This window comes from Pan paniscus, chromosome 5 (genome assembly GCF_029289425.2).
Source record: "Pan paniscus chromosome 5, NHGRI_mPanPan1-v2.0_pri, whole genome shotgun sequence".
In the NCBI taxonomy this organism is placed as follows: Eukaryota; Metazoa; Chordata; class Mammalia; order Primates; family Hominidae; genus Pan; species Pan paniscus.
Window position 1 is genome coordinate 53225059 of NC_073254.2, and position 13381 is coordinate 53238439.

Here is a 13381-nt window from a genome sequence, read left to right on the forward strand (position 1 = left end):
GAGCCCAGGAGTTCAGGACCAGCCTGGGGAACACAGTGAGACCCTGCCTCAAAATAAATAAATAAAGAAAAGAAAAAACATAGACCATTACCAGCGCCTTAAAATGTCCTTGCATTTCTCTTCCCAGTTTTAAACAGCTTTTCTTCCCCCTAGTGGTAACTATTATCTTGATAATTATGCTTTTCAATTCCATGTTTTTCTTTCTAGTTTTACCCTGTCTCCTACATTTTCTTTTAGAAATGTTACCATTTTATTTTTAACATTTAGGTGTTTAATCCATCTGGAATTGTGCGTGTGTGTATGATGGGAGGCAGAAATCTAATTTTGTGTTTTTCGTGTACCTGTAGTTAGCCAATTGTCTCAATTTAAGATTCTCTGTTAAATTGTTTAATAGTCCATTTTTTTCTAACATATTTGTAATATAACCTCTGTCATATATAAAGTTGTTAGACCCTTTTGTTTGTCTCACTGGTGTATTTATTTATTTTTTATACTATGCTGTGCTGCTTTAATTCTGTAGCGTTTTACTAAACCAACATTTGGCATGCCAAGTCTTTTCTCTGTTTTTCCTCAAAATTACATTGACTGTTTCAGGCCAATTGTTTTTCAAAATTAATTTTAAGACTAATTTTTAAAGTATCATGAAAAACCCTATTGAGATTTTGATTAGAATTTCATTGAATGTGTACATGAATTTAGAGAAAACTGCCGTCTTTGTATAATTGAATTTTCCATCCATGAACATGATGTACCTCCCCATTTAGGTAGGTCTTCTGTGTGTGTAAAATAAGTTTTAAAATTCTCTCCAAAAAGGTTTTGCATATCTTTCATTAGATTAATTTCTAGTTATCTTATCACTGTTTTTCTTTGCTGTTGTAAATTGTATCTTTTTGGAAATTAAATTTTCAGATTGCAAGATAGCTTGTAAAGAAGTGATACTAATTTTTATGTATAGATCTAGCAACTTTACTGAATTGCTCACGTTTATTAATTATAAAAAGTTTGTCTTTAGTCTTTTTGGTTTTTTTTTCTTTTCTTTTTTTGAGACAGGGTCTCATTCTGTCACCCAAGCTGGAATGCAGTGGCATGATCATAGCTCACTGCAGCCTCCAGCTTCTGGGCTTAAGTGATCCTCCCCGCTCAGCCTCCTGAGTAGCTGGGACTACAGGCATGCACCACTACATCCAACTAATTTAAAAAATTTCTGTGGAGAAGGGGTCTTGCCTTGTTGCCCAGGCTGATCTTGAACTCCTGGGCTCAAGCAGTCCTCCACTTCAGCCTTCCAAAGTGCTGAAATTACAGGTGGGATCCACTGCTCCCAACCTTAGATATGCTAGTTTAAAAATGTAGCAAACTATATCATCTGTGATTATGCCATTTTTGGTTTTTTATTTCCAATTCTTATGCCTTCTGTTTCTTTAGTTACCTTGTTCTGGGATATCTATTACCAGGTGGAATAGAAGTGGGTGGTGATTGTGGCAAACTTGTCATGTCCTTGGTTTTAAAGTGATATTTTCTAAAATGTCACCTTTGGCCAGGTATGGTTATTCATGCCTGTAATCCCAACACTTTGGGAAACTGAGGCAGGAGGCTCGCTTGAGCCCAGGAGTTTGAGACCAGCTGGGCAACATAGTGACATGCTATCTCTACAAAAAATTAAGAATTAGCTGTCTGTGGTAGCACTTGCCCGTAGTCCTAGCTACACAGTAGGATGAGGCGGGAGGATTGCTTCAGCCCAGGAGGTTGAGGCTGCAGTGCACTGTGATTGTGCCACTGCACTCTAGCGTAGGCAACAGAGCGAGACCCTGCCTCAAAACAACAAACATACAAACAAAAAAACCCCAAAACCAAAAAACTACCTCCCCCCCCACCAAAAAAAAACCCCAAAATAAATAAGAGAAACTGTCACCTTTAAATATTATGTTTGCTGGAGAATTTTAGTAGATAGTATCTATCATATTGAAGACATTCTCCTCTAGTCTTCATTTACTGAGAGTTTTTAAACATTATTTGGTATTGAACATTATTTATACTTTCAGCTGCCTTCAAAAAGATGCAATCAGATTTTAACAAAGAAGAATGTAACATTTCTATATTTTATACATTTTTTTTGATTGCAGGTACTTATTGAGAGTGAGCAAATGAGAAAAGAAGCTGGTGATTCAGGTCCACTCACTGAATTGGAACACTGGAAACGCATGTCAGCCAAGTTCAACTATATCATTGAGCAGATTAAAGGGCCAAGTTGTAAGGCTGTCATAAATGTGCTAAATGTTGCACACTCCAAACTGCTAAAGGTAAAAGGCTTTTAATTTAAAGTTTGGTATACTTCAGAACAAGCAACTAGAAAATTATCCTATTGAACTACTTCTTAGTATAATATACTGGAATCGTGTTTAGAAGTGTTAGCCTTTGAGTAAGGCTTTTACATATATCACAGTTATTTCCAGAAGAGGAAATGAAGATTTATTTCTCAGGATTTCGCAGACCAATTTTGACCATACTACTATGGGGTGATTTTTAGGAAAGTGATCATCTTTTATTTTTAAATTGTTTTTGAAATTGTAAATCAATGAAGAAATCAATATAGGCTCATTGAGGTAAACAACTGCATATAGAGTCAAAAGTAAAATACATCTCATCCCCATGATTCTACCTCCTTTCCTAGAGGTCATCTTTATTTACAGTTTGGCTTGATTCTAGATCCTTTTCTTTTCTTTCTTTTTGAAACAGGGTCTCGTTCTGTCACTCGGGTGGGGTGCAATGGTGTGTTCACGGCTCACTGCAGCCTCCACCTCCCAGGCTCAAGCGATTATCTTGCCTCAGCCTCCTGAGTAGCTGGGACTAACAGGCATGCGCCACCACCACGCCTGGCTAATTTTTGTATTTGTTGTAGAGATGGGGTTTCACCAAGTTGCTCTGGGTGGTCTCAAACTCCTGAGCTCAAGTGATCCGCCCACCTCAGCCTCCCAAAGTGCTGGGATTACAGGCGTGAGCAACCGCACCTGGCTTCTTTTTCTTTCTTTCTTTAAATGTATTTCTTTCTTTGCACAGAAAAATAAACGAATACTTTTTTGGTAAAAGATTTAAGCAGTACGAATAAAACAAGTCTCTCTTAATCACATACCCTTAGCCCCACCACCCACAACTCTGTGTCCTGAATAGTAAGCACAGAAAGACAACTGCACTTTTCTATTTTATTTTTTCCTCAACATCTTCTGTGGTATGTATGTGTGAGTTTACTATGCACAAATGACATAGTTTAGTTTTGTGTTTCTAACTTTTAAATTAAATAAATGTCATAGCATAATATTTTTCAACTTCCCTTCGCCACCCCTGATAGTGTATCTTGGAGAGTTATGCCTGTTAGATCGAGCTTGAGCGGTATGGTTTTCCAAAAAAATGTTGTTGTTGTTGTTGTTGTGCTTTTTTTTTTTTTTTTAAGACAGAATCTTACTCTGTCACCCAGGCTGGAGTGCAAAGGCATGATCACGGCTCACTGCAGCCTCGTCCTTCCAGCCTTAAGCCATCCTCCCACCTCAGCCTCCTGAGTAGCTGGGACTACTGTCATATGACACCATGCCCGACTAATTAAATAATTTTTTAAAAATGTTGTCCAGGCTAGTCTTGAAGTCCTGGGCTCAAGCGATTCTTCCACCTCAGCCTCCCAAAGTGCTGGGATTACAGGTGTAAGTCACTGTGCCTTGCCCAAAATGTTAATGTAGCCTGTTAGGTTTTATCTGATCATTTCCCTGTTTGTGGACCAATTTTCCCCTTTCTTTTTTTGCAAGTCTGAGTTATAATTCACATACTATTTATTTTATCCATTTAAAGTGAACAATTCAGATATTTTTAGTGTATTCATAGTTGCACAAATATCACCACGATCCAATTTTAGAACATTTTCATCACCCCAAAGAGAAACTCTATATCCTTCAGCTCTCACCTTCCCATTTCCAACATCCCCCTTCCCCCCAGCCCTCTGTCTAGATTTGCCTATTCTGGACATTTTATATAAATGGAATCGTAGATTCTTTGCCTTTCGTTACTGGTTTCTTTCACTTAGCATAATGTTTTCAAGTTTCGTCCATGTTGTAGCCTGTATCAGTATGTCATTCCTTTTTATGGCTGAATCATATTCTGTTGTATGAATATACCACATTTTGTTGATCAGTTTATGGACATTTGGGTTGTCCCCATTTTTTTGGCAATTATGCATAATGCTGCTGTGAACATTCATGTACTGTACAACTTTTTGTGTTGATATATATTGTCATTTGTCTTGGTTATTATACCTAGGGGTGGAATTTCTGGGTCACATGTTAACTCTATGCTTAACTTTTTAAGGAAAATGGTTCCTTTTCTATGTGTTTATAAATATTGCTGCAGTTGAAGCTTTTATATGTCCATCCATATGCAAATATTTCCTTAGGTTGGACACTCCACAACTTTTCAGTACTAATTATCAGTTAAGTTATTATTATTATTATTTTTTTGCCAGGCATGGTGGCCTACATCTGTAGTGTGAGCTACTTGGGAGGCTGAGGCAGGAGGATTGCATGAACTCAAGAATTTTGAGCTGTAGTGCACTATGTTGATTGGCTGTCCACATTATGTTTGGCATCGATATAGTAGTGATGTCCCAGGAGTGGGGGGATGAGGGTGCCTAAGGAGGGGCGAACTGATCAGGGTCAGAAACAGAGCAGATCAAAACTCTTGTGCTGATCAATAGTGGGATCATGCCTATGCATAGCCACTGCACTCCAGGCTGGGCAATGTAGCGAGACCCTATCTCATTAAAAAAACTAAAAAAAAATTGTGGGGGGGCCAACCTGACATATGGAAAATGGCTTGTTTTATTTTGTTCTTTCCTTGTTAGTAGTGAAGTTGTTCTAGTTTTTGCATGCTTACTGGCTATTCATATTTCTTTTGTGAATTTTCTTTTTGTATCTTTCCCTTATTTAGAAAAATTCAGACATTGTTTTGTACTGATTTATAGGAGTTCTTTATTTATTTATTTTTTTTGAGACAGGCTTCTCTTCGTCACTTAGGCTGGAGTGCAGTGGCGCTATCATGATTCACTGCATGCTCGACCTCCCGGGCTCAAGTGATCCTCCTGCCTCAGCCTCCTGAGTAGCTGAGACTACAGGCATGTGCCAATGTGCCTAACTAATTTTTAAACAATTTTTTTTTATAGAGATAGGGTCTCACTGTGTTGCCCAGGCTGGTCTCAAACTCCTGGGCTCAAGGAATCCTCCTGCCTCACACTCCCAAAGTGTTGGGATTACAGACGTGAGCCACTGTGCCCGGCCACGTGGAGTCCTTTATATAATATGGATATTAATCACTCGTTATATTTGTTGGATGAAGTAATTCACCATGACTCCTGGGCATCTCTGCACATTTTCACTATATATGAAAAGAATGCAAGGCCCATACTGCTCTTTATCTGAATATCTCTCAGAGTTGTGTTTGCAGTGAGCAACCTTGAGGGGTCAGTTCACGTGTCCCCCAGACAAAGAGCAGAATTACTTACCGCTTACTGTAAAAAGGATAAATTCCCCTAAACTCAGTGTTCCTCACCTGTAACACAACCTACTGCAGGTGCAAGTATCAGTGTGTGGATATTTAGGGTCATGGGGGAACAAATGCAACATAATGCTCATGCCATTTGCTGTGATGTAATAAAATCCTTGTCTCTGAACCCAAATCTCATGTTTTCTCCCTTCATCCATAAAACAATAAAAGGCTAATGCATTAACTTCTAAGCAGGGTAAAATCCCAGACCCCCATATGGACTTTGACAATTACAATGCAAACTTTTTCCTAGTCTGTGGCTTGTATTTTTTAAAACTTCGACACTTGAAATCATTTTAGACTTATGGAAGAGTCAATCAGGATAGTACAGAGAGTTCCTGCCTGCTCTTCATCTAGCTTCCCCTAATGTTAACATCTTAAAACTATTGTACAATGATCAAAATGAAGGGATAACATTGGTACGATACTATTAATGATGCTACACACAATTTATACTTCTCCAGGTTTTCCACTTATGTATTTTTATCTGTTCTGGGATCCAATCCAGGATCCTATTTACATTTGACTTTCATGTCTCTTTAGCCTCCTCCAATGGAACAGTTCCTTAGTCTGTAGTTGTACTTCATGAGCTTGATACTTTTGAATAGTAATGGTCAGTTATTTAGGAGAATGTCTCTCAATTTGGGTTTGTCTGATGGTTTCTCGTGAATACATTGAGGTTATGCATCTTTGGTAAGAATGCCAGAGTTGATGTGCTCTTCCCAGTACGACTTACCAGGGGGTACATTATATTGATGTGCCTTATTACTGTTTTAAAATTGATCATTTAGTTAGGGTGGAATTTGCCAGGTCTCTGTACTGTACACGTATCGTATTTTGTGGAAAATAACCTTAAACTACATGAATAGCTTTCATAGGTGGGTCTTGACTGCGGCCATCATTACTGTGGTATGCCAATGGTGGTTTTCTAGTTCCCTCATTCCTTCCACGTTTATTAATCAGAATTCTTATGTAAGAAAATGTCTCTTCTCTCACTGTAGTTATGTATTTGATCGTTTATTTTCATTAATATAGCCTCATGGGTATTTATTTCATGCTTCCGGTTATAATAGAATACTATCATTATTTAGTTTGTTGCTCAAATTGTTTCCTCTTTGGCCATCGGGAAATCTTTCAGGTTGGCTTGTGTGTTTCCTTCTGATTCCCTTACTCTGTTTGGACCACTTCTTTACTCTCTAACACTAGATAAATGCTTAAGGCTCATTTTGTATTTGTTCTGCCCTAGTCCTGGGATCAGCACTTCTCCAAGGATCCTGGGTTTATTTTATTGGAGAGTAGTATTTAGGAACCAAAATCTGGTTGCCAGATGTGCTTATTTGTTGCTTGTATTTTAATTTTTTTTAAATGGAATCATTTATAATGAATTTTTTTTATATTTAGATGAATTAATTTTTTCAGCCTTTTATTGCTTTTGTCTTTCATGTATTGTTTAAAAAGACCTTCTTAAGAAGAATAAATTGGTTGGGCGTGGTGGCTCACGCCTGTAATCCCAGCACTTTGGGAGGCCGAGGTGGGTGGATCACCTGAGGTCAGGAGTTCGAGACCAGCCTGGCCGGTATGGCAAAACCCCGTCTCTACTAAAAATACAAAAATTAGCCAGGAGTGGTGGTGCATGCCTGTAATCCCAGCTATTCGGGAGGCTGAGGAAGGAGAATCGCTTGAACCCGGGAGGTAGAGGTTGCAGTGAGCTGAGATCGTGCCACTGCACTCCAGCCTGTGCGTTGGGAGTGAGACTCCATCTCAAAAAAGAAAAAAAAAAAGAAGAAGAAATTAAGGTTAACCTAAATTTAAAATAGAATTACCCTTTTCTTCTATTTCTAGGGTTTTATTTCTTTATACTTTATTCTTCAGTTAACTTGGAATTTATTTGTGTGAATCATGTAAGATTTAATAATAATGATAATAATAGCAACTAACATTTATTGTGTGCTTACTATGTGCCAAGCATTGTGTTCAGTATCTTACCTATAACATTTCATTTAATCCTCACATCAGCTGGATCAGGTGGATCTTATTATTATCTTCCCCATTTTGTATATAGAACAGTGAGAGATTAAGTTTCTTGTTCAAGGTCACAGAGTTAATTGGAGGGGAAGCAGGATATAAGGTCATGCACTTATCTCTTGAGCTAGCATTCTTTTTCCCAAATGGCTGGCTAATTTTCTGAGCACTGTTTGTCATTTTCTTTTTTTCTTTCTTTCTTTTTTTTTTGAGACAAAATCTCACTCTGTTGCCCAAGCTGGAGTGCAGTGGTGCGATCTTGGCTCACTGCAACCTCCACCTCCCAGGTTCAAGCAATTCTCCTGCCTCAGCCTCCTGAGTAGCTGGGACTACAGGCACATGCCACCATACCCAGCTAATTTTTGTATGTTTAGTAGAGACAAGGTTTCACTATGTTGGCCAAGCTGCTCTTGAACTCCTGACCTCGTGATCTGCCTGCCTTGGCTGCCCAAAGTGCTGGGATTACTGGCATGAGCCACCGCGCTCGGCCACTGTTTGTCATTTTCTTGTAATCATCATAATTTTTGTACATCTACTCTTTGTTCTTCTTTTCCAGATTTGTCTTAACAATTCGTATGTTTTCATCCTTTGGTATACATTTTGAAATAAGTTTATACAGTTTTTTTCTCCAAAATACCAAATTTTGAGAGTTTTACATATTTTTGAAATGTATGTAAATGGAGTCATATCATATATTCTGCAACCAACTTTTACTCAACATTATTTGTGAGAATTCATCATGTTAATGTGTGCATTATTATTCATTTACTACCTTTGTTTTTATTGCTGTATCATATTCTGTTGCATGAATGCACCACAATTTATTTATCCATTATCCCAGAATGGACATTTGGATTGTTTCTAGTTTGGGGTTATTGCAAGCAATGATTCAAAGGACATTCTTATTCATGTCTCCTGGTGCACATGTGTGAGAATTTCTCTAAGGCATATTCCTAGGAGAAAATTTATGAATTTGTGGATCAAAGGCATATACAATTTAAGCTCTTGGAGAGAGGTCTCTAATGATCTGCCATAGTGACCTTCAGACATTTTGTATTAAAAATATTAATCTGTAGTCCTTAGAAAGGATACAAAGCAAATGTGGTAGCAAATCTATGAATGACATTGAGGAGGGAGGGAAAGAAATATATTGGATGACAATGTAAAGATCCAAGAAGGTCTTTAGTGGTAAGAGTGGGGGTGCCATACTGATATCCCAACCTCGTTGTTGGATGGGTTTGTTGACAAACTGTTTGGCTCCCGTTGTTTTTTAAAATGGTTTTGTTCAGAGCATATTATTTCTGTTTTTGCTGAGTAGACCTCTCCATTTCATGCTCTCTTCATCTCTGACCAATTCTCAAGCAGGCACTTGATTTTATCATCCCTAGTATGTAAGAGTGGTCAGTTAATAATAACAGCTCACGCCTGTAATCCCAGCACTTTGGGAGGCTGAGGCAGGAGAATGGCGTGAACCCGGGAGGCGGAGCTTGCAGTGAGCTGAGATCGCGCCACTGCACTCCAGCCTGAGTGACAGAGCAAGACTCCGTCTCAAAAAATAATAATAATAATAATAAGATAACATTTATTGAGAATAGGTTAAAAATCCTGAAAGAATTTGAAGGAGAGAAATTGATCAACTTTGGATAAAGACTTAACAGTTTTAGTTGAATCCATTGATAGAATGATATTACTGATGCAAGTCAACTTGATCCTAGGCTGCTTTATGAGAGGTATAGTTTCCAGAAAAAAGGAAAGTGATGTTTTGGCTTTTCTCAGCATTGACCAGATCACACTGAAGGCTTCCTTTCATTCCTGAGGCATATGTGTTTAGAGTGATGTTGTGTGTGTCCAAAGTAGAAAGGCCAAAAGGTTGAAGCTATTAAGACCATGTCCTTGGAACCAACCCAAAAGCTCATCAATGATAGACTGGATAAAGAAAATGTGGCACATATACACCATGGAGTACTATATGGCTATAAAAGGGAGTGAGATCATGTCCTTTACAGGGACACGGATGAAGCTGGAAGCCATCATCTTCAGCAAACTAACATAGGAACAGAAAACCGAACACCACATGTACTCACTCATAAGTGGGAGTTGAACAATGAGAACACATGGACACAGGGAGGGGAACATCACACACTGGAGCCTGTCGGGGGGTCAGCGGGGAAAGGGGAGGGAGAGCATTAGGACAAATAGCTAATGCATGCAGGGCTTAAAACCTAGATGAGGGGTTGATAGGGGCAGCAAACCACCATGGCACATGTATACTATGTAACAAACCTACACATTCTTCACTTATATCCTGGAACTTAAAGTAAAAAAAAAAAAAAAAAAGACAATGTCTAATTAAATGACTAAAGGCACACAGAGTGCTCATCTTTGAATAAAAGTCTTAGTGATGATATGGTAAATGCCTTCAAACATTTGAAGGGATGCTGTGTGTTCACTAGGCTCCATTATGCAAAACTATACAGATGAGCAGAGATTACAGGAAGAACTTTCTCATAATCAGTTATTTAAGCAGGTACTATTTGATGACCACTTACAAGAAACTGTTGATTTCAGATTGACTTCACTTTGCTAGTAAGGTTTTGTTTTTTGTTTTTTTTTTTATTATTTTTTTTTTTATTGAAAAAAATTTTTTTTTTTTATTATACTTTAAGTTTTAGGGTACATGTGCACATTGTGCAGGTTAGTTACATATGTATACATGTGCCATGCTGGTGCGCTGCACCCACCAACTCGTCATCTAGCATTAGGTATATCTCCCAATGCTATCCCTCCCCCCTCCCCCCTCCCCACCACAGTCCCCAGAGTATGATATTCCCCTTCCTGTGTCCATGTGATCTCATTGTTCAATTCCCACCTATGAGTGAGAATATGCGGTGTTTGGTTTTTTGTTCTTGCGATAGTTTACTGAGAATGATGGTTTCCAATTTCATCCATGTCCCTACAAAGGATATGAACTCATCATTTTTTATGGCTGCATAGTATTCCATGGTGTATATGTGCCACATTTTCTTAATCCAGTCTATCATTGTTGGACATTTGGGTTGGTTCCAAGTCTTTGCTATTGTGAATAATGCCGCAATAAACATACGTGTGCATGTGTCTTTATAGCAGCATGATTTATAGTCATTTGGGTATATACCCAGTAATGGGATGGCTGGGTCAAATGGTATTTCTAGTTCTAGATCCCTGAGGAATCGCCACACTGACTTCCACAATGGTTGAACTAGTTTACAGTCCCACCAACAGTGTAAAAGTGTTCCTATTTCTCCACATCCTCTCCAGCACCTGTTGTTTCCTGACTTTTTAATGATTGCCATTCTAACTGGTGTGAGATGATATCTCATAGTGGTTTTGATTTGCATTTCTCTGATGGCCAGTGATGATGAGCATTTTTTCATGTGTTTTTTGGCTGCGTAAATGTCTTCTTTTGAGAAGTGCCTGTTCATGTCCTTCGCCCACTTTTTGATGGGGTTGTTTGTTTTTTTCTTGTAAATTTGTTTGAGTTCACTGTAGATTCTGGATATTAGCCCTTTGTCAGATGAGTAGGTTGCGAAAATTTTCTCCCATGTTGTAGGTTGCCTATTCACTCTGATGGTAGTTTCTTTTGCTGTGCAGAAGCTCTTTAGTTTAATTAGATCCCATTTGTCAATTTTGGCTTTTGTTGCCATTGCTTTTGGTGTTTTAGACATGAAGTCCTTGCCCACGCCTATGTCCTGAATGGTAATGCCTAGGTTTTCTTCTAGGGTTTTTATGGTTTTAGGTCTAACGTTTAAATCTTTAATCCATCTTGAATTGATTTTTGTATAAGGTGTAAGGAAGGGATCCAGTTTCAGCTTTCTACATATGGCTAGCCAGTTTTCCCAGCACCATTTATTAAATAGGGAATCCTTTCCCCATTGCTTGTTTTTCTCAGGTTTGTCAAAGATCAGATAGTTGTAGGTAAGCGGCGTTATTTCTGAGGGCTCTGTTCTGTTCCATTGATCTATATTTCTGTTTTGGTACCAGTACCATGCTGTTTTGGTTACTGTAGCCTTGTAGTATAGTTTGAAGTCAGGTAGTGTGATGCCTCCAGCTTTGTTCTTTTGGCTTAGGATTGACTTGGCGATGCGGGCTCTCTTTTGGTTCCATATGAACTTTGAAGTAGTTTTTTCCAATTCTGTGAAGAAAGTCATTGGTAGCTTGATGGGGATGGCATTGAATCTGTAAATTACCTTGGGCAGTATGGCCATTTTCACGATATTGATTCTTCCTACCCATGAGCAAGGAATGTTCTTCCATTTGTTTGTATCCTCTTTTATTTCCTTGAGCAGTGGTTTGTAGTTCTCCTTGAAGAGGTGCTTCACATCCCTTGTAAGTTGGATTCCTAGGTATTTTATTCTCTTTGAAGCAATTGTGAATGGGAGTTCACTCATGATTTGGCTCTCTGTTTGTCTGTTGTTGGTGTATAAGAATGCTTGTGATTTTTGTACATTGATTTTGTATCCTGAGACTTTGCTGAAGTTGCTTATCACCATAAGGATATTTTGGGCTGAGACGATGGGGTTTTCTAGATAAACAATCATGTCGTCTGCAAACAGGGACAATTTGACTTCCTCTTTTCCTAATTGAATACCCTTTATTTCCTTCTCCTGCCTGATTGCCCTGGCCAGAACTTCCAACACTATGTTGAATAGGAGCGGTGAGAGAGGGCATCCCTGTCTTGTGCCAGTTTTCAAAGGGAATGCTTCCAGTTTTTGCCCATTCAGTATGATATTGGCTGTGGGTTTGTCATAGATAGCTCTTATTATTTTGAAATATGTCCCATCAATACCTAATTTATTGAGAGTTTTTAGCATGAAGGGTTGTTGAATTTTGTCAAAGGCTTTTTCTGCATCTATTGAGATAATCATGTGGTTTTTGTCTTTGGCTCTGTTTATATGCTGGATTACATTTATTGATTTGCGTATGTTGAACCAGCCTTGCATCCCAGGGATGAAGCCCACTTGATCACGGTGGATAAGCTTTTTGATGTGCTGCTGGATTCGGTTTGCCAGTATTTTATTGAGGATTTTTGCATCAATGTTCATCAAGGATATTGGTCTAAAATTCTCTTTTTTGGTTGTGTCTCTGCCAGGCTTTGGTATCAGAATGATGCTGGCCTCATAAAATGAGTTAGGGAGGATTCCCTCTTTTTCTATTGATTGGAATAGTTTCAGAAGGAATGGTACCAGTTCCTCCTTGTACCTCTGGTAGAATTCGGCTGTGAATCCATCTGGTCCTGGACTCTTTTTGGTTGGTAAACTATTGATTATTGCCACAATTTCAGCTCCTGTTATTGGTCTATTCAGAGATTCAACTTCTTCCTGGTTTAGTCTTGGGAGAGTGTATGTGTCGAGGAATTTATCCATTTCTTCTAGATTTTTTAGTTTATTTGCGTAGAGGTGTTTGTAGTATTCTCTGATGGTAGTTTGTATTTCTGTGGGATCGGTGGTGATATCCCCTTTATCATTTTTTATTGTGTCTATTTGATTCTTCTCTCTTTTTTTCTTTATTAGTCTTGCTAGCGGTCTATCAATTTTGTTGATCCTTTCAAAAAACCAGCTCCTGGATTCATTAATTTTTTGAAGGGTTTTTTGTGTCTCTATTTCCTTCAGTTCTGCTCTGATTTTAGTTATTTCTTGCCTTCTGCTAGCTTTTGAATGTGTTTGCTCTTGCTTTTCTAGTTCTTTTAATTGTGATGTTAGGGTGTCAATTTTGGATCTTTCCTGCTTTCTCTTGTGGGCATTTA

General features: G+C 38.4%; 1 protein-coding gene across 1 annotated transcript in view; it reads left to right on the plus strand.

The window, feature by feature from the left end:
- Positions 1-13381, plus strand: part of DNAH8 (dynein axonemal heavy chain 8) — a 332740-nt gene that overhangs the window by 24784 nt on the left and 294575 nt on the right. The window contains exon 8 of the mRNA XM_055113566.2: positions 2121-2297. Coding sequence (XP_054969541.2) covers positions 2121-2297 — 177 coding nt within the window. The remainder of the gene's footprint in view (positions 1-2120; positions 2298-13381) is intronic.